This window comes from Macaca thibetana, chromosome 4 (assembly GCF_024542745.1).
Source record: "Macaca thibetana thibetana isolate TM-01 chromosome 4, ASM2454274v1, whole genome shotgun sequence".
Taxonomy (NCBI): domain Eukaryota; kingdom Metazoa; phylum Chordata; class Mammalia; order Primates; family Cercopithecidae; genus Macaca; species Macaca thibetana.
In genome coordinates, this window is record NC_065581.1 from 32,165,103 (window position 1) to 32,191,190 (window position 26,088).

The 26,088-nt window shown below is 50.3% G+C and overlaps 1 protein-coding gene across 3 annotated transcripts; it reads right to left on the bottom strand.

Annotated features, from left to right (window-relative positions):
* Positions 1-5,941: 5,941 nt before the first annotated feature.
* On the bottom strand, positions 5,942-22,599 carry ABHD16A (abhydrolase domain containing 16A, phospholipase). Of its 3 annotated transcripts, XM_050788398.1 has the most exons (20): positions 22,310-22,599; positions 21,239-21,295; positions 20,425-20,491; positions 20,093-20,179; positions 16,072-16,157; positions 12,681-12,754; positions 12,343-12,465; positions 11,136-11,250; positions 10,910-11,011; positions 9,848-9,911; positions 9,392-9,441; positions 8,898-9,021; positions 7,999-8,103; positions 7,702-7,765; positions 7,226-7,282; positions 7,018-7,080; positions 6,802-6,878; positions 6,620-6,718; positions 6,476-6,522; positions 5,942-6,276 (listed from the first exon to the last, which is right to left on the bottom strand). In XM_050788398.1, the coding sequence occupies exons 1-20, from the start codon at positions 22,568-22,570 to the stop codon at positions 6,193-6,195; spliced, it is 1,806 nt and encodes a 601-aa protein (XP_050644355.1). In that variant the 5' UTR covers positions 22,571-22,599; the 3' UTR covers positions 5,942-6,192. The 3 variants fall into 3 exon arrangements, with proteins under 3 accessions (XP_050644355.1, XP_050644357.1, XP_050644356.1); XM_050788400.1 differs by lacking the exons at positions 20,425-20,491; positions 21,239-21,295 and having other exon boundaries at positions 22,310-22,408; XM_050788399.1 differs by lacking the exons at positions 20,425-20,491; positions 22,310-22,599 and having other exon boundaries at positions 21,239-21,293.
* Between the last annotated feature and the right edge of the window lie 3,489 nt (positions 22,600-26,088).

A 26,088-nucleotide genomic window follows, 5' to 3' on the forward strand; every position in this document is an offset into this window, starting at 1 on the left:
CCCAGCACTTTAGGAGGCCGAGGTGGGTGGATCACCTGAGGTCAGGATTTCGCGACCAGCCTGGCTAACATGGTGAAACCCCGTTTCTACTACAAATACAAAAAATTAGCCGGGCGTGGTGGCGCGCACCGGCAGGAGAATCGCTTGAACACGGGAGGCGGAGGTTGCAGTGAGCCGAGATCACGTCATTGCACTCCAACTTGGGCAACAAGAATGAAACTCCGTCTCAAAAAAACAAAAATAACAACAACAACAACAAACTGTATTAGGCTGGGCGCAGTGGCTTACACTGGGCCCAGTGGCTCACAACTGTAACCCCATTACCTTGGGAGGCCAAGGAGGGAGGATCTCTTGAGCCCAAAAGTTGGAGACCAGTCTGGGCAACATAGCGAGAACCCATCCCTACAAGAAAAAGTAGAAAACAATTAGCAGGGCGTGGCGGCGTGTGCTTTTAGTCCCAGCTACTCGGGAGGCTGAGGTGGGAGGATTGCTTGAACCCAGGAGGTCGAGGCTGCAGTGATCGCGCCACTGCTGTCTCAAATAACAACAATGATAATACTTTAAAAATAAAATAAATTGGCCTGGCCCGGTGGCTCATGCCTGTAATCCCAGCACTTTGGGAGGCCGAGGTGGGGGGATCATTCGAGGTCAGGAGTTTGCAACCAGCCTGAGCAACACGGTGAAACCCCGTCTCTACCAAAAATACAAAAACATTAGCCAGGTGTGGTGGCACCCTCCTGTAATCCCAGCTACTCGGGAGGCTGAGGCAGGAGAATCGCTTGAACCTGGGAGGCGGAGGTTGCAGTGAGCCGAGATGACATCACTGCACTCTAGCCTGGGCGACAGAGTGAGACTCCGTCCTAAATAAATAAAATAAAATAAAATAAAATAAAATAAAATAAATTGTATTAGAGAAAAGCCAGAGTAGTGGAGAACCGGGGAGGAACGCCGGGCACCTACATAAATGTCTTGAATGAATGAGTGCACAGAGCGATAGACAAAAAGAATCAGAGGGCCGGGCGCGGTGGCTCACGCCTGCAATCCTAGCACTTTAGGAGGCCAAGGCGGGCGGATCACAAGGTCAAGAGATCCTGCCGGGCGCAGTGGCTCAGGCCTGTAATCCCAGCACTTTCGGAGGCTGAGGCGGGTGGATCGCCTGAGGTCAGGAGTTCAAGACCGGCCTGGCCCAACATGGTGAAACCCCGTCTCTACTAGAAAGACAAAAAATTAGCCGGGCATGGTGGCATGCGTCTGTAATCCCAGCTACTCAGGAGGCTGAGGCAGGAGAATTGCTTGAACCCGGGAGGTGGAGGTTGCAGTGAGCTGAGATTGTACCATTGCACTCCAGCCTGGGCAACAAGAGAGAAACTCCATCTCAAAAAAAAAAAAAAAAAAAAAAAAAAGAGAGAGAGAGAGATCGAGACCATCCTAGAAAATATGGTGAAACCCCGTCTCTACTAAACATATAAAAATTAGCCGGGAGTGGTGGCGCGCGCCTGTAGTCCCAGCTACTCAGGAGGCTGAGGCAGGAGAATCGCTTGAACCCGGGAGGAGGAGGTTGCAGTGAGCCGAGATCGCGCCATTGCACTCCAGCCTGGTTAGGGGAATGGAGCGAGGCAAATGAGGGGCGGGGCTGCAGATGACCCGGCCGGGAGAGGGCCTTGGTCTGTTCCGGGAGCGGATCGAGACTGCGTCCTAGAGAGGAACCAGAGAGAGGGTCTTTAACCTAAATATAAAGACGGAGCAAGACTCCGCCTCAAAAAAAAAAAACAAAATAAATAATAAAAAGAATCAGAGAGCCAAGGCTCCTCTTGAAGCGAAGAGGGCAAAGGGCAAAGGGGAAGCTCAGGGGAACCTCATGGCGCCCTCTGAAGCTCCCTCTCGAATATAATCGCAACGAAAAGGTCAACGACTAGAGGCTTTGCGAGGCTGAGGCTGGGCTTCCGGAGGGGATCACCCTGAGAGGTCCGGGAGGACTTCCTGTGGAATCAAGCGACCGTGGGCCTTGAAGGAACAGGGGGGCAAGACACTCCCTCACTATTCGCGGAGTATTTCCTTGAATTAGTACTTCGAGGAGGGGTGAGACCGGGACAGGGTGGGGCCTTCTTAGGAGGGGGCGCGGCCTCTGAGGAATTAATCCCGTTTTGGTTGCGTTTTGCTCCTCCCCTGTCGACGGGGCAGGGCCAGCCCAATGCGTGCTAGGAGTCCGGAGAGTTCGTTTCCATGGTGACGGGTTCCGCTAAGGTTTTCCTGGGGTGAAGAGGCAGGGCGTTGAAATAGTCGCCATGGCAACAGCAGCAGAGGACAGTATCCTTGCTGAGTGCTCCTACCTAGAGTTAAGGTAAGCAACCGAGTGACGAAACAAAGAAGGCGGGGCCTGACGACAGAACGCCAAGGTTAGGGGAATGGAGCGAGGCAAATGAGGGGCGGGGCTGTAGATGACCCGGCCAGGAGACGGCCTTGGTCTGCTCCGGGAGCGGCTCGAGACTGCGTTCTAGAGAGGAACCAGAGAGAGGGTCTTTAACCTAAATATAAATGAATGACTGGATTCCTGAGGAATCCGGTATGGCTTGATTGGATGGATGGATGGATGGATGGATGGACGGACGGACGGACGGATGGGTGGACGGAAATCTGGCTATCGCTGACGCCTGAGCTCCCCACCCTCTCGGGCCCTCCACCTCCGGAGCCCTCACTCGCTTGTGACAGTCGTGCGAGAAACACATGCCTCTCCTAGGAGCAAACCCTCAACCCAAGCAGGCAGCCCAGAGCCAGTCCAGCACCTCATACTGGAGGCATTCAGGGTGGAGCTTAGGTCAATGAGACGGCATAGGATGAGGCTTTTTGGCCCAGCCGGGAGCCACTTCTTCACAGGTTGCCCGTCCAGGGTGTAACTTTCCTTTCTCCCAGCGCCATTTTCTCTCCTAGTTTGCCCAGCTCCTCAGGGTGCCTGGACTTTCAGGCCTCACCCTGTGTCCAGTATAGAAGGGTCCAGCGCCCCAGCAACTGTGGGCGTCTGCATCTCTGCTGATCATCCCCTGGAACTGCCGGAACTTTGCTGTATAGGGTGAAGAGCGGACAGGGGCCTGGTCCCACCTCTGGGTGGGGATTGGTTCTGAAAACAAACACAGCTGCTCTGAACCTTATTGCATAACGAGTAATCTGAAGTAGGCTGAGGCCCCTGGGTGGGGGGTTCAGAATTCACATGTTGAGCCTCCCTTTCCCTACCCAATTTCTGGTATCTAAGGGCCCCTCAGGGCATCCACTGTTCTCTACAATTACACGCAGGAAGATGGGGGAAAGTGGCAGTAGGGGCAGTTCAGCAGTCCCTAATGGACATGTCCAGAGAGGGGTGTCCTTTGTCCCCAGGGTAAGGGAGGTGAGACTGGGCACCCTTTTTTTGGGTTTTTTTTTTTTTTTTGGAGACAGAGTCTCACTCTGTCACCTAAGCTGGAGTCCAGTGGCACTATCACAGGTCACTTCAGCCTCAACCTACTGTGATCTTCAACCAAGCGATCCTCTTACCTCAGCCTCCAGAGTATCTGGGACCATGGGTGCATGCCACCATGCCTGGCTAATTTTTAAATTTTTTGTAGCGATGGAGTCTCCCATGTTGCCCTGTCTAGTCTTGAACTTTTAGGCTCAAGTGATCCTCCTGCCCCAGCCTCCCAAAGCGCCGGGATTACAGATGTGAGCCACCATGCCCAGCTCCTGTTTGCATTTAAGGAGCTTCCCTTAGCTGAACAAAAATTTGGTTTCCAGGGGGATTAACTGTTTTGTTGGATCTGGGAGGGCGGGATTCAGAACTGTGCAGCTGGCTCCAGAACTTCATGTTCCACACTTCCCATCATTTGCCCCCTGGAATGGGACAGAGGAGAGGGCACCAGTATCAGCTGTCCACCTGTTTGCTAATGGTGGAGCATTATGGAGCTGTGGTCACCTCCCTCTTCTAACTCCAAATTTCAGGCATCACATCACCTGATTAAGTCTCAGATCTCTACTTCCAGTGGAGACTCAGTATACTTTCCCTTAAGGAGTTGCAGTGCTAATGGGGGCACACACAGCCTCTGCCCTGGGGGTTACAGATGAGCTTCATGCACTGGGTTTGGAGAAGACACAGAAATTTAGCCAGAGACTCTATCTAGGACATCAGAACATTGTTGCCCATGTTAAGCATCTTGCTCAAAACAATGGACTTGGCTGAGGCAGGTGGATTGCCTGAGCTCAGGAGTTTGAGACCAGCCTGGGCAACATGGTGAAACCTCTACTAAAATACGAAAAATTAGCTGTGCGTGGTGGCGCACACCTGTAATCCCAGATGCTTAGGAGGCTGAGACAGGAGAATCGCTTGAACTTGGGAGACAGAGTTTGCAATGAGCCGAGATCGTGCCACTGCACTCCAGCCTGGGCGACAGAGAATCCATCTCAAAAAACAAACAAAAAACCACCCCCAACAAAACAAAACAAAACCACAATGGACTCAGGGTTATAAGCCTTGGGGTCTTTCATCTGGAAAAGAGAAGTTTCCAAATGAAAAAGTGGCCATCGGCCAGGCGCAGTGGCTCACGCCTGTAATCCCAGCACTTCGGGAGGCCGAGGCGGGCGGATCACCTGAGGTCAGGAGTTTGAGACCAGCCTGGCCAACATGGTGAAACCTCGTCTTTACTAAATATACAAAAATTAGACAGGCATGGTGGCGCATGCCTGTAATCCCAGCTACTACTAGTGGGGCTGAGGCAGGAAGATCGCTTGAACCTGGGAGGCGGAGGTTGCAGTGAGCTGAGATTGTGCCATTGCACTCCAGCCTGGCCAACAGAGTGAGACTCCGTCTCAAAAAAAAAAAAAAAAAAACAGGCAACAAACCAGTGGAAGAAGTACTCATTCATTGTGTTCCACAAGGTCCAAAGATTAGAGATAGATGAAAGTTATGGGGAGCCAATGTCCTCAGGTACAGCCTAAGCTGCTTTTTCTTTTTTTTTTTTTTTTTTTTTTTTTTTTTTTTTTTTTTTTTTTTTGAGACGGAGTCTTGCTGTGTCGCCCAGGCTGGAGTGGCCGGATCTCAGCTCATTGCAAGCTCCGCCTCCCGGGTTTTTACGCCATTCTCCTGCCTCAGCCTCCCGAGTAGCTGGGACTACAGGCGCCCACCACCTCGCCCGGCTAGTTTTTTGTATTTTTTAGTAGAGACGGGGTTTCACCGTGTTAGCCAGGATGGTCTCGAACTCCTGACGTCGTGATCCGCCCGTCTCGGCCTCCCAAAGTGCTGGGATTACAGGCTTGAGCCACCGCGCCTGGCCCTAAGCTGCTTTTTCTAACAGAGCTGTCCAAAAGGCAAAATATGGCTCTGAGAAGACACGAGTCCTTGGCACCTGGCCCTCAGGCCCTGGCAGGGCCTGTGTTTGCTGAACTGCAAAAAGGCTATGAGGACAGAGACTTGATGACATGGCAAGGTGGGTGTGCAGGGTTTGCTGCGTAAGACATGGGGAGCAGGCCCTTCCTTACTCCTCACGAGGAAAACAAGAGGTGAGCAAGGAAAATTAGGGGCACTGCTAGTAACATCATGCAGGTTGAACCTGGAAACCAATAGAAGCACTGGGTAGGTGAAATTGGATCCTAGAAAGCTCACGAGCCATAAGCAGGAGGGGGCAACCATAGGCTCCTGGGGTGGTTGTATGCAGGAAGAACTGAGGAAGGAGGTGGGATGGGCCAGGGAGGCTGCACAGTTGTGGTAACAGTAGGCACACCAGGGAAGGGGGAGGTTTGGGGACCCGCTGCCTGAAGATAGCTCAGGTTAGGGGCTGAAGGCCTGGGAGGACACAGAGATGGGAAGGGTTAGATGAGCTGTCTAGGGTTAGGGTTTCCCAAAGCCTCTTTGGGGCCTCTGCTCTCCTCATTACCTGCCTCTGGCTCCCCGGACACTTGAGAAGTTATATAATTAGCCAGATAGTAGAAAAAATACCTTTTTATTATTAGGAATAATTCATTCATGTAATGCAAGATGTATGTTGGAGAAGGTTAAGTATAGCCACATGAATGAGGGGAAACGAGCAAGAGGAACAGTGGTGAGAAGGGGGATGGTCCCCCACTTTCCACAAACTATAAACAGCAACATGAACACAGAGAATCACAAATAAGGGAGTCTTTCCTCATGTCTCCTCTCACCCCATTCTTCCATAATGAGTCCCAGTGTGGTCCCTAGAGGTGCCAGGGCATCTGGAAGTTCTGGGCTGGGAGTGGGGTACAGTGAGTGGCCTCAAAGTTGTGCAGATGCTTCCGAGCCTGAGGAAAGGAGGTGGGACAGGTGGGGTACAGAGCACTGTAGGGAGGGGCAACCACTAGACTCCTTCCCCACCCTTCGCCTCCGCACCCACCACCCACTCTACAAAAGCTGCCACTTCCAATGCTTATAGGGTATTCCCAGTCCCCCTATGTGAGCCTTGGCCATTCAAGAACCCTTCCCACTTCCCACTCAGCTCACCAGAAACAAAGCCAGCTGCCGCCGTCCATCTGCACTCATGTCCTCCCCTGCCGAGAGGAGGTGCTCAAAACAGGCCACACATGTGGGTATTCATCCCGTTCCTAGGCTCTTCCCACCCCCTTTCCTGCCCCAGGAGCTCCTTACCCACGCTCCAGGGGAAGTCAGGCCCGTGTTCTGCCTGGTAGGAGCGGAGGACAGACAGACACCAGTCCTCTTCCACCTCCCATCGGCTGTAAATTGAGGCTGGTCAGGAAGAGAGATGACAGCCAGTCAGCAACCTGACCTTGCTGGGCCCCCGCCCCAAGCCTCACTGGATCCCTTCTCACCTTCCTCCAGCTGTGAGGAGGCCTCCAACCACTGCCTCACCACTTGAAGACCCTCCTCTGCCATCACCCGGGGATACCTACAGAGGAAGCGCCGGGACAGGTCAGGGCTGATTTTTTTCATTCACCATTCCTGAGCCTTTCTCCCTCCTTCCCTATGCTGGTGTCGGTATCTGTGCGTGTACACTGCTCCCAGCACGCACACACCCTGGCTCTCACCGATGCTGCAGGAGCTTCAGCAGGAGGTCATTGCCTCGGTTGGACATGATGTCCTCAGGAACCCTAGGGGTGAGAAGAATGTACCCTGGAGGGGCTGGAGGTTAGGAGGAAAGGTCTAGATACCCGGGTTTCTGGTGAGCAGAGGTGGGAGGGGAAAATTCCTGGCCATCTCTGGGATTGGCGAGGGCCGACCTTCCGAAGCACTCACGTGGTAGTGATGATCTCATCCTTGGTTCTCCGGATCAGCAGTACAGGACCCAGGTATCTTCAGAGAACAGAGCAGTGGGAAGGGAGAGCTCAGAGGGAGACAGGTGACAACTGGCCCACCCCCATCCCCGCACTGGAAGCATTCTTATCCCCTGCTACAGCACAGTCTGTGACCAAGCCCTTCACTCAGGGGTGAGAGGGAATATTTAAGAATGGGCATGGTTCAGTCTGGCCCTGCTGGGAGACCCCTGCTGTACCAGGCCTTAACCCTTTGGTTACCAGATCCTGAGGTGGTCCAGAGTCCCAGGGGACCTGGGAGGGCCAGTTGAGGCCAGTTGAGGTGGTGGCAGGGTCACTTGGGATGTGATCCAGTGGCCTTTTACCAACTTGCACTTTAGTACTGGTTTCAGCGTTTAAGTGCCCAGCAGAGCTGTTTAGGGGGCAGGTGTTCGATGCTGGATGCTGGCCGGCGCTCACCTGCACAGCTGCTCCGCATTGTTTAGATTGAGATGCTGCCTCACGGTCCTGGTCACCAGGCCCCCTAGAGTGGGATAAAGGTGAAGGGATGGCAGAGACAAAGCCTTTGCCCAACATAAAGGTCCTCACTGTTCATGGAGAAAGAAAACTGAGGCCCCCAGACAAAGGAGTCCTCCTGCTTCCAACAATGGGGTGACTTACACCACACCCAAGGAAAAGGGGGCCATCTCAGTTAGAACAGTTCCCAGTTCCAGACCACCCCTTCCCAGGAAGGGCAGGCCTGGGAGATGCACTCACTCCAGCTGTCTGGCATGACCTTCAAGGCCAAGGGCACCAGGTCATCAAAGGAGGCATCCAGGATCACGGCACTAACATCTGGGTAGGACATGGCGGCCCATGTGGCTGGTACCAGGGCAGGGAAGAAAAGTAAGAACTGAGAAAGGCTCCTTTCTCCTCACCACCCATGCTCTCATCCCACTTACCCTGTAGGCCAACCCCATTCCCCCTATGTTATTCCTTTTTTTTTTTTTTTTTTTTTTTTTTTTTTTTTTTTTGAGACGGAGTCTCGCTGTGTCTCCCAGGCTGGAGCGCAGTGGCACGATCTCGGCTCACTGCAAGCTCCGCCCCCTGGGTTCATGCCATTCTCCCGACTCAGCCTCCCAAGTAGCTGGGACTACAGGCGCCCGCTACCACGCCCGGCTAATTTTTTTGTATTTTTAGTAGAGACGGGGTTTCACCGTGTTAGCCAGGATAGTCTCGATCTCCTGACCTCGTGATCCACCCGCCTCGGCCTCCCAAAGTGCTGGGATTACAGGCTTGAGCCACCGCGCCCGGCCTCCTTGTTTTTTTTCTTAACCTACTTCACTTGGTCAGGGAACTGTCTGGAGAGGATGGGGATAGAACACTGGAGACAGTGCACTGAAGATAACAGGCAGGAAACATTCACTTTCCGTGATCTCCCCACCCAGGACCTGGGTCTGCTTTTCCTTTTAATGACTGGGCACAAGAGGGGAAGGAAAGGTGAAGTGTATACAAATACGATAGCTTCTTCCAGGCCCACTCAGAGATTCTACTTCCTCTCTTCCTTGAGCCTCCACCCCACCCCAGGGCCACCAGTGCATTTCCCCACCTCTCCTGGGTGAGGCTGGGTGGTCATGAATGTGTCTAAAGTGGGGGGATGGGAGGGAGGCTGGTACCAGTGAAGCCACCGATGGACCAGGCGTAGATGATGATGTCCTGGGGCTGGAAGCCCAGGCGGTGGATGGCAAACTGGACCACCACATCCATGGCATTGGCCTCATTCTGCGGGAACGGCACTCCCTACAGGAAGAAGGGCAAAGTCAGGATTGTGTCAGCACCAAAGGCCAGCTCACCTGTCCCTCCCAACGTGGACCCCTCCTGCAGCCAACTAAGACAGAGAAGGTGTAGAAGGAAGGGATGGTAGGAGAGGTTGTTCTTTCCAGAAGACAGATGTGTACAATGAGATCCACTTCCACCTCTCCCGCCAGCCCCCCACTATGGGGATGGGGGCATGGCTCCCAATTCTGCCTTCACAACCTCCTAGCCCCCAGCTCTCAGGTGAGTGGGAGGCCCTTCAAGAAATCCACAGCCCCTCTCCTCCCTCCAATGGCTGACCAGAGGGAAACAGACATAATTCAGGAAAAGGAAGGGATTCCTGAGATGGTCTCACCGTGCTTCCAGCAAAGCCTGGATGATTCCAGCCCAGGACTGAATATCCAGCTGTAACAAAGAGGGAGGAGGAACTGAGACCTTATGGCCCACACCCCTTTCTCCATCCCTGGGGGAAGGAAGAGCAGAAGTACTCCCCAGCTTAGAGGCAAATAACTGCAAGCCTTTCCAGAATAGGAGATGACACCAAAGGTTCTGAGGCAGTACAGGGAGAGGCGTGTGACTGTGTGGGGTGTGTGGTAGGGGAATGGAACAGAATGAAAAGCATAATTAGGGACACAGGCCAGGGGAGGGATGTAAGGTTATCAAAGCAAATGGCGAGTGGACCTTTCCCTAAAGCTGAGAGACTCAAAACCTCACCCAGAGAAAGTGGAGGCCAGGGGAGGTCAGATCAGTGTGGGAGGCAGGGACATTCCCTTCAAAGGGCAGAGACAAGGAGGCTGAGTCACCATCCTACCTTCCAGGGGTGTGGAGATGCAGCCCACCTCGTAAAACCCAGCATTCCCCTCACAGCAGATCACCTAGGAAGGAGGCAGGAAGGAAGGGCTGGGGGGCCAAGTTGGGACTGAAAAACTCCCTTTGGGCAAGGAGGGCAGCCCATGAAGAGCTTTGCAGGGAAGAGGAAAGGGCAGGTCTCTGTTTTCTCCAAGGGGAATGGAAGCTTCTCATTCCACAGGGTCCATAAGAGGAGAAGCAAAGGGATTACAAATACTCCTCAGAGGCTGAACTGCTTGACCACCCAGCCATGTCCACTTTTCCTTGGAAGATTACCAGCTGGGTCTCTCTCAGGAAAGGGACTATGGAGATGTTTTTCCTTTCTAGTTTTCGGGTCTGTTATCTTCTGTGACCATTGCTATTGTGTGGTATGCTGACTGCTCTCTCTGTCCCCCTCTGACTGCTCTCCCTATCCCTCTCTGAGCTCCAGTCTTATGGTCAGATAAACTGTAATGCCATGGCGCCCCAAGCTGAAGCCCACGGGTGGTGGGATTTGCATGAACTCTCATAGCAGATGGGCAGAGCCAGGACTAGAACCCAGCTCCCTAGACTCCTGGCTTAGTGCTCTTTCCATGGCTGCTTCATGGAGGCAGAAGACTTTGAAGCCAGGCTGTGTGGGTCCAAATACCAGCTCTACTACTTACTGTGAGGTCCAGGATAGGTTTTCTGTGCCTCAGTTTCATCTCCTATAAAATGGGCTAACATAAGCAGTAACTATCTCACAGATTGTTGTGAGAATTAAATATATATGCTTCATATATACATATGAGAAATATATGTAAGTGTGAAGTGCTGTCGAAGTGGTAACTATTAATATTAGTTTCTGGTTCTTGAATGTCTCTCCTACTTCATCTGTTTCTCTATCATAGGGTTTCACTACATCACAAGTTCTTTAGGGTGGAGCTAAGAGATGGGATTATCCCAGTAGTGGTTCCTCCAGGGAGATGCTATAGCATTGGGGTCCCCAGACCTCTACTGCCTTCCTCACAGTCACCCCACCTCTGGGATCCCTGCTCCCTCTTACCAGCTTCTGTCCCTGGGGCTGAGCTGTCCCCCGCCGGTCCACAAACATGGTGTCAATCTCATTGCCATCACAGGCCAGCAGCTTTGCCCGGCGCCCATTACACTGAGTAGGGGAGATGCAATGGCCAGGTTGCCAAGGGGCAGAAGGCCACATGACAAGGGTGGGGCGGGCTAGGTGGGGGTGGGAGGGGAGGGCTATAGGGGATGGGCGGGCAGGGAAGCCTCACCTCTTCCACCAGTCGGGCCTGGCCCTGCAGCAGCACAGGCATGAGGGCCTTCTGGAGCAGGTACACAGAGCCTGGATACAGCATCCGGCGCCCCAGGGTGTGTGCCACCAGGTAGCTGTGGGGAACACAGGTTAACAAACCCCAACCCTGGTGAGGCGTGGGAACTGTGCTGGGGACACTGTGCTGGGGACACTCACAGACTGTAAGGCCTGCTTCACCTGACTTTCACAGCTTTACTTTCCTCTTTCAAGCCTTAATGAAATATGTAGTAGGCTGATGTTTTTCAAACTTTTCTTAGTGCAACCTTTGTAAGATAAATATTTTATATTGTGGCTCAGTACACATATATCCTGTATGTACAGAATTCTGAGAGTTTTATGATGTACTTTCTATACATAACAAATGCAAAGTTATCAGATTATGATTTCTTAAAATCTAAGTACAACATATTAAAGGTCCCCAAATAAATAATACTTTAAAAAATGATGGTTGTAATTCAAAACCTCAAATATGGCTTCACTTCCTGACCAATTAGCACACTGTCAACGACCAACCACTAAGTCCACCCTGTTCCCTGGTATTCTAGAAGCTGCCTCCTAACTCCCAGCAATAGAAAATTCCCAGTGTCTGTTCCACTGTAAGATATAGGTGGTTATTTCTGTTCCTTCTGACATCATCAGTACCCACGACTGAGCTTTATTTGGGATTTACCACGTGCTCTCAAGCACCCAGGCAAGGCAGGAGCCCTTCAGAACATGTTACCTTACTTAATCTCCTCAGCAACCTTGCAGGGCAGGTTCATCACAGGTGCAGACACAGAGGCGAACAGGGGCCCGGAGCCAAGGTGGAATAACAACGGGGCAGAGGGGCCACGATGGGTACACAGATGCCACCAGAGCCTGCCCTAGCTACAGGTGTCCTCCCCACCCCCACCCCACCCCCACTGCTCCTTCTCAGCCTCACTGAAGGAGCTTTTGTTCATATCCCAGTTCTTCACTTACTATCTTTGAGACTCCAGATCTCTCTGAGCCTCTTTTCTTCAAATATAAATGTGGATAAAAATGACTTTGCCATAAATGATTTACACAAACCATACGACACTAGGCCCAATGAGTGACAGCTATTTTACAATGGAGCATCCACTCCCAGAGCCCTCCTGAAATGGCCCCTCCACCCCAGCAGGCCTCTCCTCCCTGCCATTTCCCACCTGGTGATCTGACAAGGCAGCTTCTTAACCCGGTTGAGGAGGGTGTCTGCTGTTCCCCGGTGCAGGGGCTCTGGGCGAAGCAGGGCCACACCCCGGCGGGAAGGGCCCCCTCGAGACTCCTTCCTGAGGAAGGGAAAGATGCAGGGAAGGATGGGGTCAGGAGCAGCAAGCTGGACGTCTGAGATCTGGAGAACAGTGGGGGACTAGGAACGACATAATGGCACTGGAAGGCAGGCACTATGACCTGAGAGGGCATGGAGGTGGGGGGACAGGGCAGGGCAGGTATTATCTGGAATGGTTCCAAGGGGAGGAATAGAGCAAAAGAACTGGGGCCTCACCGGCTACTGGGTTCTTCCCAGTGGAAGTCGACTGGCCAGCTCCGGAAGTCAAAGTTGTAGTTAGCAAGCTGCCTCTGCAGTGGACACGAGAGTAAAAGGGGAAGAAAAGGGGTGTTGAGAACTCAGGGGAGGCCCTCCTACCCACCCTCAACAACACCTTTGTTATCCAGGGGTCTGATCCCCATACATCATGGGGAAACCAAGCAGAGGTCAACACCCTCCCAATTCTCAGATGGAAAATTCTAATGGGACCAGAAAATCAGGCGAGATGGTATGCCCCATCAGGTATCAGGACTGGCCTGTCTGCCCTCTTCCAAGCTAGGAACCTAACACTCTGCTTTTCTAAAAAACTAAGCCTGACCCACCCCCAGGAGGAGTGGCTGAAGGTGCTAGTGCTTTTGAGTGATGGGGTAGAAGGGGGCCGCTGGCTGGTCACGGTCTATTCCCCACCTGGGTCCCTTATGGGGTACTATCTTAGAGGCTTAGAAATCTCCCAGCAGATCACACCGACAGATCCAAGGTTGAGTGAGACAGAGAGGAGGCTGCAGCCTCAAAATCCCAGGCCCAAATGATGCTCCTACTTAGCCCTCACTGCAGCCTCAAACTCCCAGGCCCAAGTGATCCCCCTACTTCAGCCTCTGGAGTAGCTGGGACTACAGACGTGTGCTACTATGCCCAGCTAATTTTTAAAATTTTCTTTAGAGACAAGGTCTTACTATGTTGCCCAGGCTGGTCTCGAACTCCTGGGCTGAAGCGATCCTCCTGCCTCGGCTTCCAAAAGTGCTGGGATTGTAGGCATGAACCACCTCGCCAGCTCCACATGTTTTTTGAGGACAGTGGGAGCTGTGTCTTTTTTTTTTTTTTTTTGAGACGGAGTCTCGCTCTGTCATCCAGGCTGGAGTGCAGTGGCGCCATCTTGGCTCACTGCAAGCTCTGCCTCCCGGGTTCACGCCATTCTCCTGCTTCAGCCTCCCAAGTAGCTGGGACTACAGGTGCCCACTGCCATGCCCGGCTAATTTTTGTATCTTTAGCAGAGATGGGGTTTCACTGTGTTAGCCAGGATGGTCTCGATCTCCTGACCTTGTGATCCACCCGCCTTGGCCTCCCAAAGTGCTGGGATTACAGGTGTGAGCCACCACGCCTGGTCTAGCTGTGTCTTAATACTTGACTATATTGTCCCCTGAGCTCCCAGCACTCTATTTTGAGGGTTTTCATTTTCTGCACAGAAATTTTTTGACACTTCAAAAATAATTTGAATAACAGAGAGCAATAGAAAAATTATACAAAAAGGTAAATGGCAAAACAGGATGAATAAAAGCAAATTTCAGGCAGGTTTTGCTCAGACCTGCTCTCAAATCTGGACTTAGCTACTTTCTTGCTCTATGACTCCGAATGGGTCACTTAACCTCTTTTTACCTCTGTTTTCTCAAATTTACAAATAAGGGTAATAATGCCACCTCGCTCAGCTGTCGTGAGAATCAGAAAAGTGTGTGCCAAATGCCTCAGCCAGTAGCATAGTACAGGGCATCATTACACAGCTCCATAAATAGTGTGGAATAGCCAGGAATGCGATGACAGTGGTCATAGCTATTTGATCCCAGAAACCTCCCATAACAGAAAAGAGCTTTACGGGGCTCCAAAGCCCATCCTCAAAGATAATCACAGTTCAGCACCAGCTGGCCTGGCACAATTCCCAGGACACTGAGCCCCAGCTTTTCTCCCTCCTGGTACCATGCTGTACTCCCAGTCACAGGAGTGGACATACCTGTCCACCTTGTCCCATCCACAAACAAGGATAGCATGGTATTCAGTGTATACAACAAAAATAAACATTTATAGAACTGAGCTGCTGTGATACAGAGAAAACTACCTTCTAAGAAACATTGTGGGCTGGGTGCAGTGGCTCACGCCTCTAATCCCAGCACTTTGGGAGGCCAAGGCAGGTGGATCACCTGAGGTCAGGAGTTTGAGACCAGCCTCACCAACATGGCGAAACCCCATCTCTACTAAAAATACAAAATTAGCCGAGTGTGGTGGTGCATGCCTGTAATCCCAGCTACTTGGGAGGCTGAGGCAGGAGAATCGCTTGAACCCAGGAGGCAGAGGTTGCAGTGAGCTGGAATCATGCCATTGCACTCCAGCCTGGGCAACAAGAGCAAAACTCCATCTCAAAAGAAAAAAAAAAGAAACACTGTGGGCCAGGCACAGTGGCTCACACCTGTAATCCCAGCACTTTAGAAGGCCAAGGCGGGCAGATCATCTGAGGTCAGGAATTCAAGACTAGCCTGGCCAACATGGTGAAACCCTGTCTCTACTAAAAATACAAAAATTAGCTGGGCATAGTGGTGTGCGCCTGTAATTCCAGCTACTCAGGAGGCTGACGCGTGAGAATCGTTTAAAACCGGGAGGTGGAGGTTGTAGTAAACTGAGATTGTACCACTGCACTTTGGCCTGAGTAACAGAGTGAGACTGTCTCAAAGGAAAAAAAAAAAAAAAGGCCAGGCGTGGTGGCTCACGCCTGTAATCCCAGCACTTTGGGAGGCCGGGCCGGCAGATCGCCTGAGGTCATGAGTTCGAGACCAGCCTGGCCAGTATGGTGAAACCCCATCTCTACTAAAAATACAAAAATTAGTGGGCGTGGGCGCCGCGTGCCTGTAATCCTAACTACTCAGGAGGCTGAGACAGGAGAATCACTTGAACCCGGGAGGCGGAGGTTGCAGTGAGCTGAGATCGTGCCATTGCATTCCAGCCTAGGCAACAAGAGCGAAACTCCATCTCAAAAAAAAAAAAGAAAAGAAAAAAGAAACACTGGGGCCGGGCGCGGTGGCTCACGCCTGTAATCCCAGCACTTTGGGAGGCCGAGGCGGGCGGATCACAAGGTCAGGAGATCGAGACCACGGTGAAACCCTGTCTCTACTAAAAATAGAAAAAATTAGCCGGGCGCAGTGGCAGGCACCTGTAGTCCCAGCTACTCGGGAGGCTGAGGCAGGAGAATGGCGGGAACCCGGGAGGCGGAGCTTGCAGTGAGCCGAGATCGCGCCACTGCACTCCAGCCTGGGCGACAGAGCGAGACTCCGTCTCAAAAAAAAAAAAAAAAAAAAAAGAAACATTGTGGAATGTTTCTAGTTTAGCCAGTTCTTGCAGGTGAGGGAGAGGGAAGATTGTTCTAGCAGAAGATTCCATTAGAAGTGGTAGGGAAGAAAAATTTCTCAGGTGGACAGTTCACTAATGAAGGGGAGACGAGATACAGCAATGTGCAAACAAACACCCAGTGTGGTAGGTGGTAAAACACACCTCCTCTTCCTGCAGAAGCCAGTGTCCGGTGCTCTGAGGGACAACTGAGGAAGCTGCTATTGGGCACCTGCGTGGCACTTTTCTTAGAGCCTCTCACCTTGTTTTCTGAAGACTGGTTCCGATGCGTTGCTTCCAAGATGGTGATGAACTGCCGGTACTGGGGGTTGGTCCAGCGGCCAATGCCTGGTAGAAAAAGGACAGGAAACAGTGCTAGGAAAACTGGAAAGCAGAATGCCTAGGTTTTAGGAAAACAATTGGAAACAGGCTAAGAGAAGGCCCTGAAAGAAGTGAAAGAAAAAGGAACTGAGGGCATAGGATGTGGAGAAATAGACCTGAGCCAACCCTCTTCCTCCAAATCCAGCAACTGGCTACAGGATGCTTCTTCTCCATAGCTTCTGCAGTTTGTGTCTCTACAGATGATCCTTAACCTACCATCTTTCAGAATGTTCATTTTCCTCAGTCTTTAAACACTGTCACATAACCTATTATATGACACTATTAAACACTGTCTTATAATACTATTCTCCCTTGTGAAAATCAAATTTCTCTATTTTTCACTGCCACTCTTCTCCAGTGCTTGCTTTCTGCCTCTTTTCTGTATATCCTAGCCCCTTGCCGTCTGGTTTCATAGTCTCCAGCTCCTGCCCATAATTACTTCCTCACTGAATCCCTGACTCTTCCATCCTCATTCTCTTCAACTGTACCACTCAGCATTCTTCCTGTCCCTCAAGATTCTCCCTGCCTCTGCTTCCTGGGCCCATCCTTGACTCCTTCTAATTCCTGAACAGTTCCTCTCCTGCCTCCTTCTGCTTTCCTCTCTGAAGCAGAAGCAACTCTCAGTGCTGACTCTCTCTTCTCTCTTTTCACTTACACGCCCAGTGATTGCATCCACTCTCCTTTCACTGCTGAGGCACCTCAAACCCTAACTTCTCTCCTCACTGACCTGGCAGGTGTCGTGTGCCAGGCAGGCACCATTCTACACACAGGAGACTCAGCAGGAAATGAGATACACAGCTCCTGGCTCTCAGAGAGCTGGCATTCTGGTTGGGGTGAGGTAGAGCCAGAAGACAATAAACAAGAACATTTCAGAGAGGGATAAGTGTTACAAAGAAAATACAACAGGAATGAACTAGAACTTTATGTGTCATCACTGGTAGTCCCCCAAAACGATATGATGAGAGAATGACGTGTGCTGCAGAATGATTTGTATGGAGTGATAACATTTATGCCAAAACTGTAAAATGTGCAAAATAATACATACTGCTTATAGATAGCATATTTCATAGATTCTAAGATGTATATTTTTTAACCCTTGAAAACTCTGAAATTAGTATTCATTTTACAATTGATGGCAGCTTAGATTTGAGGAAATGAGGTATATGTTTCATAAAGGTATGTGCCAGAAAAAAAAAAACAAACCCCACACCAAATGACAATTATTACTTCTGAGGAAAGAGGAAGATACGACTGAAAGGATTCCAATGGGAACTCCAACCCTAACTGTGGTGCTTTAGTATTTTATTGACAGAAAGCATTTAAAGCAAATATCACAAAACTATATATTAAAAAAAATCACGGCCGGGCGCGGTGGCTCACGCCTGTAATCCCAGCACTTTGGGAGGCCGAGACGGGCGGATCACGAGGTCAGGAGATCGAGACCATCCTGGCTAACACAATGAAACCCCGTCTCCACTAAAAATACAAAAAAATTAGCCGGGCGTGGTGGCGGCGCCTGTAGTCCCAGCTACTCGGGAGGCTGAGGCAGGAGAATGGCGGGAACCCGGGAGGCGGAGCTTGCAGTGAGCCGAGATCGCGCCACTGCACTCCAGCCTGGGCGACAGAGCGAGACTCCGCCTCAAAAAAAAAAAAAAAAAAAAAAAAAAATCACAAAACTATATATCAAAAAATTTAAAAAGCCTTTTATATTTTGTTCTGTGGACTTTTCTGTATTTTTCCTTTTTCCTTTTTTTTTTTTTTTTTTTTTTGACACAGAGTTTCGCTCTTGTTGCCCAGGCTGGAGTGCAATGGTGTGATCTCGGCTCACCACAACCTCCGTCTCCCTGGTTCAAGTGATTCTCCTGCCACATCCTCCCAAGTAGCTGGGATTACAAGCGCCAGCCACCACGCACAGCTAATTTTTTCTGTATTTTTTCTAAATTAAAAATAAATAAAATAAAAAATTAAGACAAAACTGAGCAGTGGGAGCTACTTTTAGACAAGGTGGTCAGGGAAGGCCTCTCTGAGGAGAGCCCAGCCCTGCAGAGATCAGGGGGCAGAGCACCTCAGGCAGAAGGTCCGGGACCCAACTGCAGCCATCCAGCCCTGACACCACCCCCACCATGTTCAAGCATCGCCCATCACCTGGTTGTCATCTTATGTACCCACTAGGGGTAGGTGATCTGTTCTGCCTCTTTATTTTTTTAAACTGCGAGATATAACATAGGTACATAAAACATATATTCAGTTTAAAAAATACAAAGCAAACATTCATGTGACTATCACCTAGGTCAACAAAGAGAACACAGTCACCTTTCAGCAGGGGTCTCCCCTATTCTGTACTTCCCCACCCCAGGTAATCACTCTCCGAACTTTTAAGAAAACCATGCCCTTGTTGTCTTTGGTGTTCTACCTCAAACACGTGCATCCCTTTCAAATTTTATATAAATGAAATCATACTGCATACATTATTTTGTGGTTAGCTTCTTCTATTTAACACAACATTTCAGAAATTCATCTGCATTGCTTTTGTTTTTCTGGAGACAGAGTCTCGCTCTGTCACCCAGGCTGAAGTGTAGTGGTGCTATCTTGGCTCACTGCAACCTCTGCCTCCCAGGTTCAAGCAATTCTCATGCCTTAGCCTCCCAAGCCATTAAGACTACAGGCATGTGCCACCATGCCCAGTTAATTTTTTGTATTTTATTTTTTTCTGAGATGGAGCCTTGATCTGTTGCCCAGGATGCAGTGCAGTAGCTCAATCTTGGCTCACTGCAACCTCTGCCTCTCAGGTTCAAGCAATTCTACTGCCTCAGCCTCCCGAATAGCTGGGATTAACAGGTGCTCACCACCATAGCTGGCTAATTTTTTTTTTTGTATGTTTAGCAGAGATGGGGTTCCACCATGTTGGACAGGCGGGTCTTGAACTCCTGACTTCTGGTGATCTGCCCGCCTCAGCCTACCAAACTGCTAGGATTACAGGCATGAGCCACCACACCTGGCTTCATCTGCGTTGATGAGTGTAGCTATAGTTTGTTCATTTGCATTGCTATATAGTGTTCTGTTGCATGGCTATTGCACAGAACTTTTTTTCTTTTTTTTTTTTGAGACGGAGTCTTGCTCTGTCACCCAAGATGGAGTACAGTAGTGCAATCTCGTCTCACTGCAATCTGCAATCTTTGCCTCCCAGGTTCAAGCTATTCTCCTGCCTCAGCCTCCTGAGTAGCTGGGATTACAGGCACGTGCCACCACGCCCAGCTAATTTTTGTATTTTTAGTAGAGATGGGGTTTTACCATGTTGGTCAGGCTGGTCTCGAACTCCTGACCTCGTGATCCACCGGCCTCTGCCTCCCAAAGTACTAGGATTATAGGCGTGAGCCACCGCACCCGGCTGCACAGAACGTATTTTATCCATCCTACTATTTGGTAGCCACTGGAGTTGTTTCCAGCTTGGGATTATTACAAACAATGTTGTATGTTGTATTCTTGTACATATATATTGTTTATACATGTGGAGGAGTTTCCCTAGTGTGTATACATATATAGAATTGTTGTAGGGTATATGCATCTTTTCTAGATGATAGCAGCCAGGCATAGTGGCTCACATCTACAATCCCAGTACTTCAGGAGGCTGAGGTGGGAGGATCACTTTGAGTTCAGGAGTTTGAGACCAGCCTAAACAACATGGTGAGACCCTCTCTCTTTAAAAAAAAAAAAAAAAAAAAAGCAAACCTTGTTGTTTTCATATTTATAACCCAAGTCTTTTAAGGAAAAGATCATGCCTTAAACCATTCTCAATGATTCCCTCTCGGGGCCCATCACTAAACTGTATTTGCACAAGGTACTTAATATGTACCCAGTGACAGTGACAGATAAGATTCAAACCAGGTTTCATCTTGACCTACCTCGGAGGCAGGCCACGCCTGCCAGAAGTAGCAGCAATGTCCCAGCATAGTGAGAAAACGGCACCACTTTGGACAAACTCAAGTAACCTGGGAAGGGAGAGGGACAATGTGAGACCCTCTCCGCAGTGTTCCTCAGCTCCTCTTCCCAGTTCAGCCCCAACCTCCACCCCACACTCCCTGTTTGGAACAGCCATACCCTAAGAGGAAGAAGATGCCTGATGGAAGAGGGAAGCCAAGCCATCCTCACAGGTCCCCTCTCCTCTTTAGGGAGCTGGCTCCTCTGCCAACAACCTGCCCATTTGCTACCCCACCACGTTTGAAACCACACTGACCTTTCCTGTACAAGTAGAAGAAGGCGAAGGGAGAGGAGTAATAAGAGATGGACCAGAATACTGAAGCCTGCAGCAGAGAGACAGGGACAGGCAATCAATACACACACATACACACACACATACACACGCACACGCCTGCCATTCCAGGCCTATACTCTGAGCAAGATAGACAACCTGAGGGATATCATATCATATTTGCTGTATGACACCATGAATACAGTAGATGCTCAATATTTGTTGAAAAGTAGTGTGTCAGTGTAATGGAGGCTGGGAAAACTAGGTACAGGTTCTATTTTCTTCCTCTGGAATTATGGAAGAATTATGTCTTCCATCTCCAGGCATAATTCCATCACATTTAAAGGCAGTCTCTCTGTCTACTCAAGTTAATCAAGCCTTTTCAATTGGCCCTGCTCAAGACAGCCCCTGACCTGGTCCCCAAGAGATGCGCAGACGTCACCACAGGAACTGTGCCAGAACGAACAGCTGTCCCTGCAGCCAAAGAGGTTAGTTGCCAGGGAGGACAGGTCACTGGGGAACTGCAGGACTTAGCACCTGCAGATGGTCCCAAGAGTAAACATGTTTTCCTTATGGCTCAGGCTGCCCCCAGAGAAAGCAGTGCTACATACCAAAGGGGAGTGCCAAGTATGCACACTTTGAGTGTGTCTGTGTGTCTGTGTTGGAGAGGTCTGCTGCAGAGCCCAGAGCATCCCCCAACCCCAGGGGTACTGTTGCTCCCAAGCTAGGGAAGGCTAAGTTCAAGAGGACAGGTGGGTCTGAAAGATGCAGAGAGTCCCAGATGCCAGGGTAGACATACCAGTGCCAGGATGCTGTCAGCATGTTTCTCCAGGGCACGGGGCTGATAGTACGTATCCTGCCAAAACAGATGGCCTCCTTAAGGACCCTGCCACTGGCAGGTCCTTTTCCTTCCCTTTCAGAAGCTCTGCTGTGTGTCCTCCGGTTCTACTCTCGTTGACTATCTCTCTTGAGACATCCCCGGCCCCCACAGAAAACCCTCTTCCTCACCCTCACCCTGAACCTAATTTCCCACCCCTGACCATGGGAACAAACACAGGGAGCTGGACTTGGAAGCAAAAGTGAAAGCAGCATTGGACGATTTTTGCTCCTTTTCCACAGTCTAGTTTAAAATGGATTGCAGGCGCGTGCATATGGGGAGAAGGGTTAGTTTGAGAAGAAAGACACCAAGACAATCTAAGAGGGAAAGAAAAGCATCAGAAATAAGAGTAGTTGACTAAGAAGAGAATGTGGGTAGGAGCGGGCAGTTTGTAGGAGACAGTAACACAATGTGAGACAACTGATAAAGAGGAAGATAATATTTAGAACAGCCTACCACCACCCGCCCGCTCTCCAGAATACAATGACTCGGGTCTCCAGGCTAGGTTGGGCGGGGGTTGAGGGGAGGACCTACGGATACAGGATCTGTAAAAGTCATTCTGAAATTCAAGGCGAGGGTAAAGGGAAGATAAAAACGGAGCCGAGGGAGGCACAAAGAGGCATTGCGAAAGAGGAAATTGGGAGTTCGACGGCAAAATTCAACGGCTCCCCAGTCCGCGCAGGGTCTCTTTCCCGGGACTTAAGACTCAACTAGGACTGGCACGAACCACGACAGACAGGGTGGGGGGACGCGGAGAGGAAAGAGCAAGGAGTGGCAGTCGGAATGAGAAAGCGGTAAAGAGCGAAAAAGAAAGGAGGCGGCCAGTCCGTAGGCGTGACTTTAACTCAGGAAGCACACAGAGCGCAGACTTTGCGGACGACTGGTTTGACAAGCAGGCTCCCCTTATTTCCCATTATGGGCACTTCTGAAGAGCAAAGGCCGTAAAGGGTTTGGACTGTACCACGTTCCTCGGCGGGGAGGAACTCGACTCACCCAGGAGCTGGAATGGGGGGCAGTGACTGCCGTTGGCGTTTCAGGGACGCTGGCCGGGGCCCTTTCAGAGTCTCTCTCCCGGTAGATTTTGTACAGCCGGGGGCCTAGGACGCAGCTCAGCAGCTTCGCCATGGCCCTGGCTTGGACCGCTGCTCTTCCAGCAGCAGGTCCCCCTGCCGGCCCCGCCCTCCCTGCCTCTGAGGTGTTGTGTGCCCTTGACGTCAGCCCGTACCGGCTCCGCCTCCGGGCGAGTTGCGACATTTTCAGTGCTTCCTGAGAAGAGTTTCGCGCAGTTGGGGCTACGGGTGCAACAGTGGTCCGAAACTAGTGGAAGATTTAGGAACGCGGAGAGTCAGAAAATTACCAGGCATAGCTCAGTAATTTTTTTCTGTCTCATTATTGGCAGACTCTAGAGCGACAGCGGAAACGAGGGGTGAGATTAGGAGTACTTGATAAGAGTAACAGAAAAGATAAGTTGTCTAGGAATATATCTAGTACAAGAAATGCAAGATGTTATGAAGAAGACTATAAAAAGTTACTGAAAAGGCAAACTGGCCCGGCCCAGCGCGGTGGCTCACGCCTGTAATCCCAGCACTTTGGGAGGCCGAGGCGGGCGGATCACTTGAGGCCAGGAGTTCAAGACCAGCCTGGCCAACATGGTGAAACCCCGTCTCTACTAAAAATACAAAAATTAGCCTGGCGTGGGTGGCGCACACCTGTAATCCCAGCTACTCGGGAGGCCGAGGCACCAGAATTGCTTCAACCTGGGAGGCAGAGGTTGCAGTGAGCCAAGATCTTGCCCCTGCACTCCAGCCTTGGTGACAGAGCAAGACTGTGTCTCTAAATAAATAAATAAAGGTAAACTGGCCCAACGCAGTGGCTCACGCCTGTAATTCCAACACTTTGGGTGGCCAAGGGATGATTGCTTGTGTCCAGGAGTTCCAGACCATGGCTCACGCCTGTAATTCCAACATTTTGGGTGACTGAGAGAGGATTGGTTGCGACCAGGAGTTCCTGGCCAGCCCAGGCAACATAGTGAGACCCCATCTCTACACAAAATACCTAGGAAAAAAAAAAAAAAAAAAAGACCTAGCAGGGTGTGTTGGTGCGCACCTGTAGTCCCAGCTACTTGGGAGGCCAAGGTGGGAGGGTCGCTTGAGCCCAGGAGTTCAAGATTGCTCCATGCACTCCAACCTGGATGACAGAGCCTGGCCTCAAAATAATAACAATAATAAGTGAAAAATAAAAAAAGAAAGAGGTAAACAAAAAGCTTTTCAATAAATGGAAAGCTACACCATGGTCCTGGATATGAAAATTCAGCACGGTGAGATATGGGGAATATTTGTAAAAAGAAAATAAGTGAATCATTACTCTTATGCATGAAATGAATCTTAAAACCGTGATGCTGAGTGAAAATAGAAAGCCGCAGCCGGGCGCGGTGGCTCAAGTCTGTAATCCCAGCACTTTGGGAGGCCGAGACGGGCGGATCACGAGGTCAGGAGATCGAGACCATCCTGGCGAACACGGTGAAACCCCGTCTCTACTAAAAAAAATACAAAAAAAACTAGCCGGGCGAGGTGGTGGGCGCCTGTACTCCCAGCTACTCGGGAGGCTGAGGCAGGAGAATGGCGTAAACCCGGGAGGCGGAGCTTGCAGTGAGCTGAGATCCGGCCACTGCACTCCAGCCTGGGCGACAGAGCCAGACTCCATCTCAAAAAAAAAAAAAAAAGAAAATAGAAAGCCGCAGAAGAATGTATACATGATACCAGTAATACTAGATTCAAAAACACATAAAATTTAAGCAAGTGGAGAAGAAAGAAAATTCAGAATCGTGGTGTTTTTTTGTTTTTGAGACGGAGTCTCGCTCTGTCGCCCAGGCTGGAGTGCAGTGGCCGGATCTCAGCTCACTGCAAGCTCCACCTCCCGGGTTTACGCCATTCTCCTGCCTCAGCCTCCCGAGTAGCTGGGACTACAGGCGCCCGCCACCTTGCCCGGCAATTTTTTTGTATTTTTAAGTAGAGACGGGGGGGTTCACCGTGTTAGCCAAGATGGTCTCGATCTCCTGACCTCGTGATCCACCCATCTCGGCCTCCCAAAGTGCTGAGATTACAGGCTTGAGCCAACACGCCTGGCCAGAATCGTGGTTACACAGCATAGAGGATCTCTGACTGAAACAGAATATTCTTTTTTTCTCTTTCTTTTTTTCTTTTTTTTCTGAGACAGGGTCTAGCTCTTTCGCCCAGACTGGAGCACAGTGGCACAATCATGGCTCACTGCCCTGATCCTCCACCTGCTGGGCTCAAACATCCTTCCACCTCAACCTCCTGAGTAGCTGGGAATACAGGCCCACGCCACCACACTCGGCTAATTTTACGAGGTCTCACCATGTTGCCCAGGCTGATCTCAAACTCCTGGGCTCAAGCAATCCTTCTGCATTAGCCTCACAGAGTGCTGGGATTACAGGCGTGAGCCACTGTGCCTGGCCTGGAATATTCTATTTCTTTTCTTTTTTTTTTTTTTTTTTTTTTTTTGAGACCAAGTTCCGCTCTTATTGCCCAGGCTGGAGTGCAATGGCCCGATCTTGGCTTACGACAGTCTCCGCCTCTGGGGTTCAAGCGATTCTCCTGCCTCAGCCTCCCAAGTAGCTGGGATTACAGGCATGTGCCACCATGCCCTGCTAATTTTTTTATTTTTAGTAGAGAGGGGGTTTCTCCATGTTGGTCAGGCTAGTCTTGAACTCCCGACCTCAGGTGATCCGCCTGCCTCAGCCTCCTAAAGTGCTAGGATTACAGACGTGAGCCACCGAGTCCGGCCTGGAATATTCTATTTATTTCTGGGGTTTTTTTTTTTTTTGGAGACGAAGTCTCGCTCTGTCGCCAGGCTGGAGTATAGTGGCATAATCTCTGCTCACTGCAACCTCTGCCTCCTGAGTTCAATCGATTCTCCTGCCTCAGCCTCCTGAGTAGCTGGGACTACAGGCATCCACCACCATGCCCAGCTAATTTTTGTATTTTTAGCAGAGATGGGGTTTCACCATGTTGGCCTGGATAGTCTCGATCTCTTGACCTCGTGATCGGCCTACCTCAGCCTCCCAAAGTGCTGGGATTACAGGCATGAGCCACCGTGTCTGGCCTTTATTTTTAGAGTTGGGGTCTTGCTCTGTTGCCCAACCTCAAACTTCTGGCTTCAATCGACCCACCCACCTTGGCCTCCAAAAGTATTAGGATTATAGACATGAGCCACCATGCCTGGCCAGGCTTCTTTTCCTCTCATTATGTTGTGAGATTCAACCTTGTTGTAATCACTGGGTTTGTTCATTCTCATTGCTGTCCAGTGTTCTACTGTGTTAATATACCACCATTTATCCATAATATAGTTATACTTCATACAGTTTTTGGTATGTATGGAATATTTCATCAAAATAATTTTTTAAAATAAATAAATGACACATTAAAACTATAATAACTGCATGAAGATCTGCCTTAGGAGTTTTTGCCATTCAGAAGGATGAATCAGCCCGTTAGCCTTCTCCTTGAGTAATAACTTAATACACTCATCAGGGGTTCAGGAGAGGTCTGGGGTATGCCAGACAGCCACAGGGAAAGTCATTCCCAATCATTTACGGGACACTGACTGGATACACAGTCTTGTGCTGGGTTCTGTGGAGGACCAATGTGAAAACTCAGTTTCTTCACTCATAGCTGACATTTCTTTTTTTTTTTTTTTTTTTTTTTTTTTTTTTGAGATGAACTCTCGCTGTCTCGCTCTGTCTCCCAGGC

Coding starts and splice junctions, on each gene's coding strand:
- ABHD16A (XM_050788398.1), bottom strand. CDS start 22,570: ATGTCGCAACTCGCCCGGAGGCGGAGCCGGTACGGGCTGACGTCAAGG. Junction 20,180..20,424: donor CTTCTACTTGTACAGGAAAG/GTCAGTGTGGTT, acceptor CTCCCTTCCCAG/GTTACTTGAGTTTGTCCAAA. Junction 11,251..12,342: donor CTGCCTTGTCAGATCACCAG/GTGGGAAATGGC, acceptor TGTTCCCCACAG/CTACCTGGTGGCACACACCC.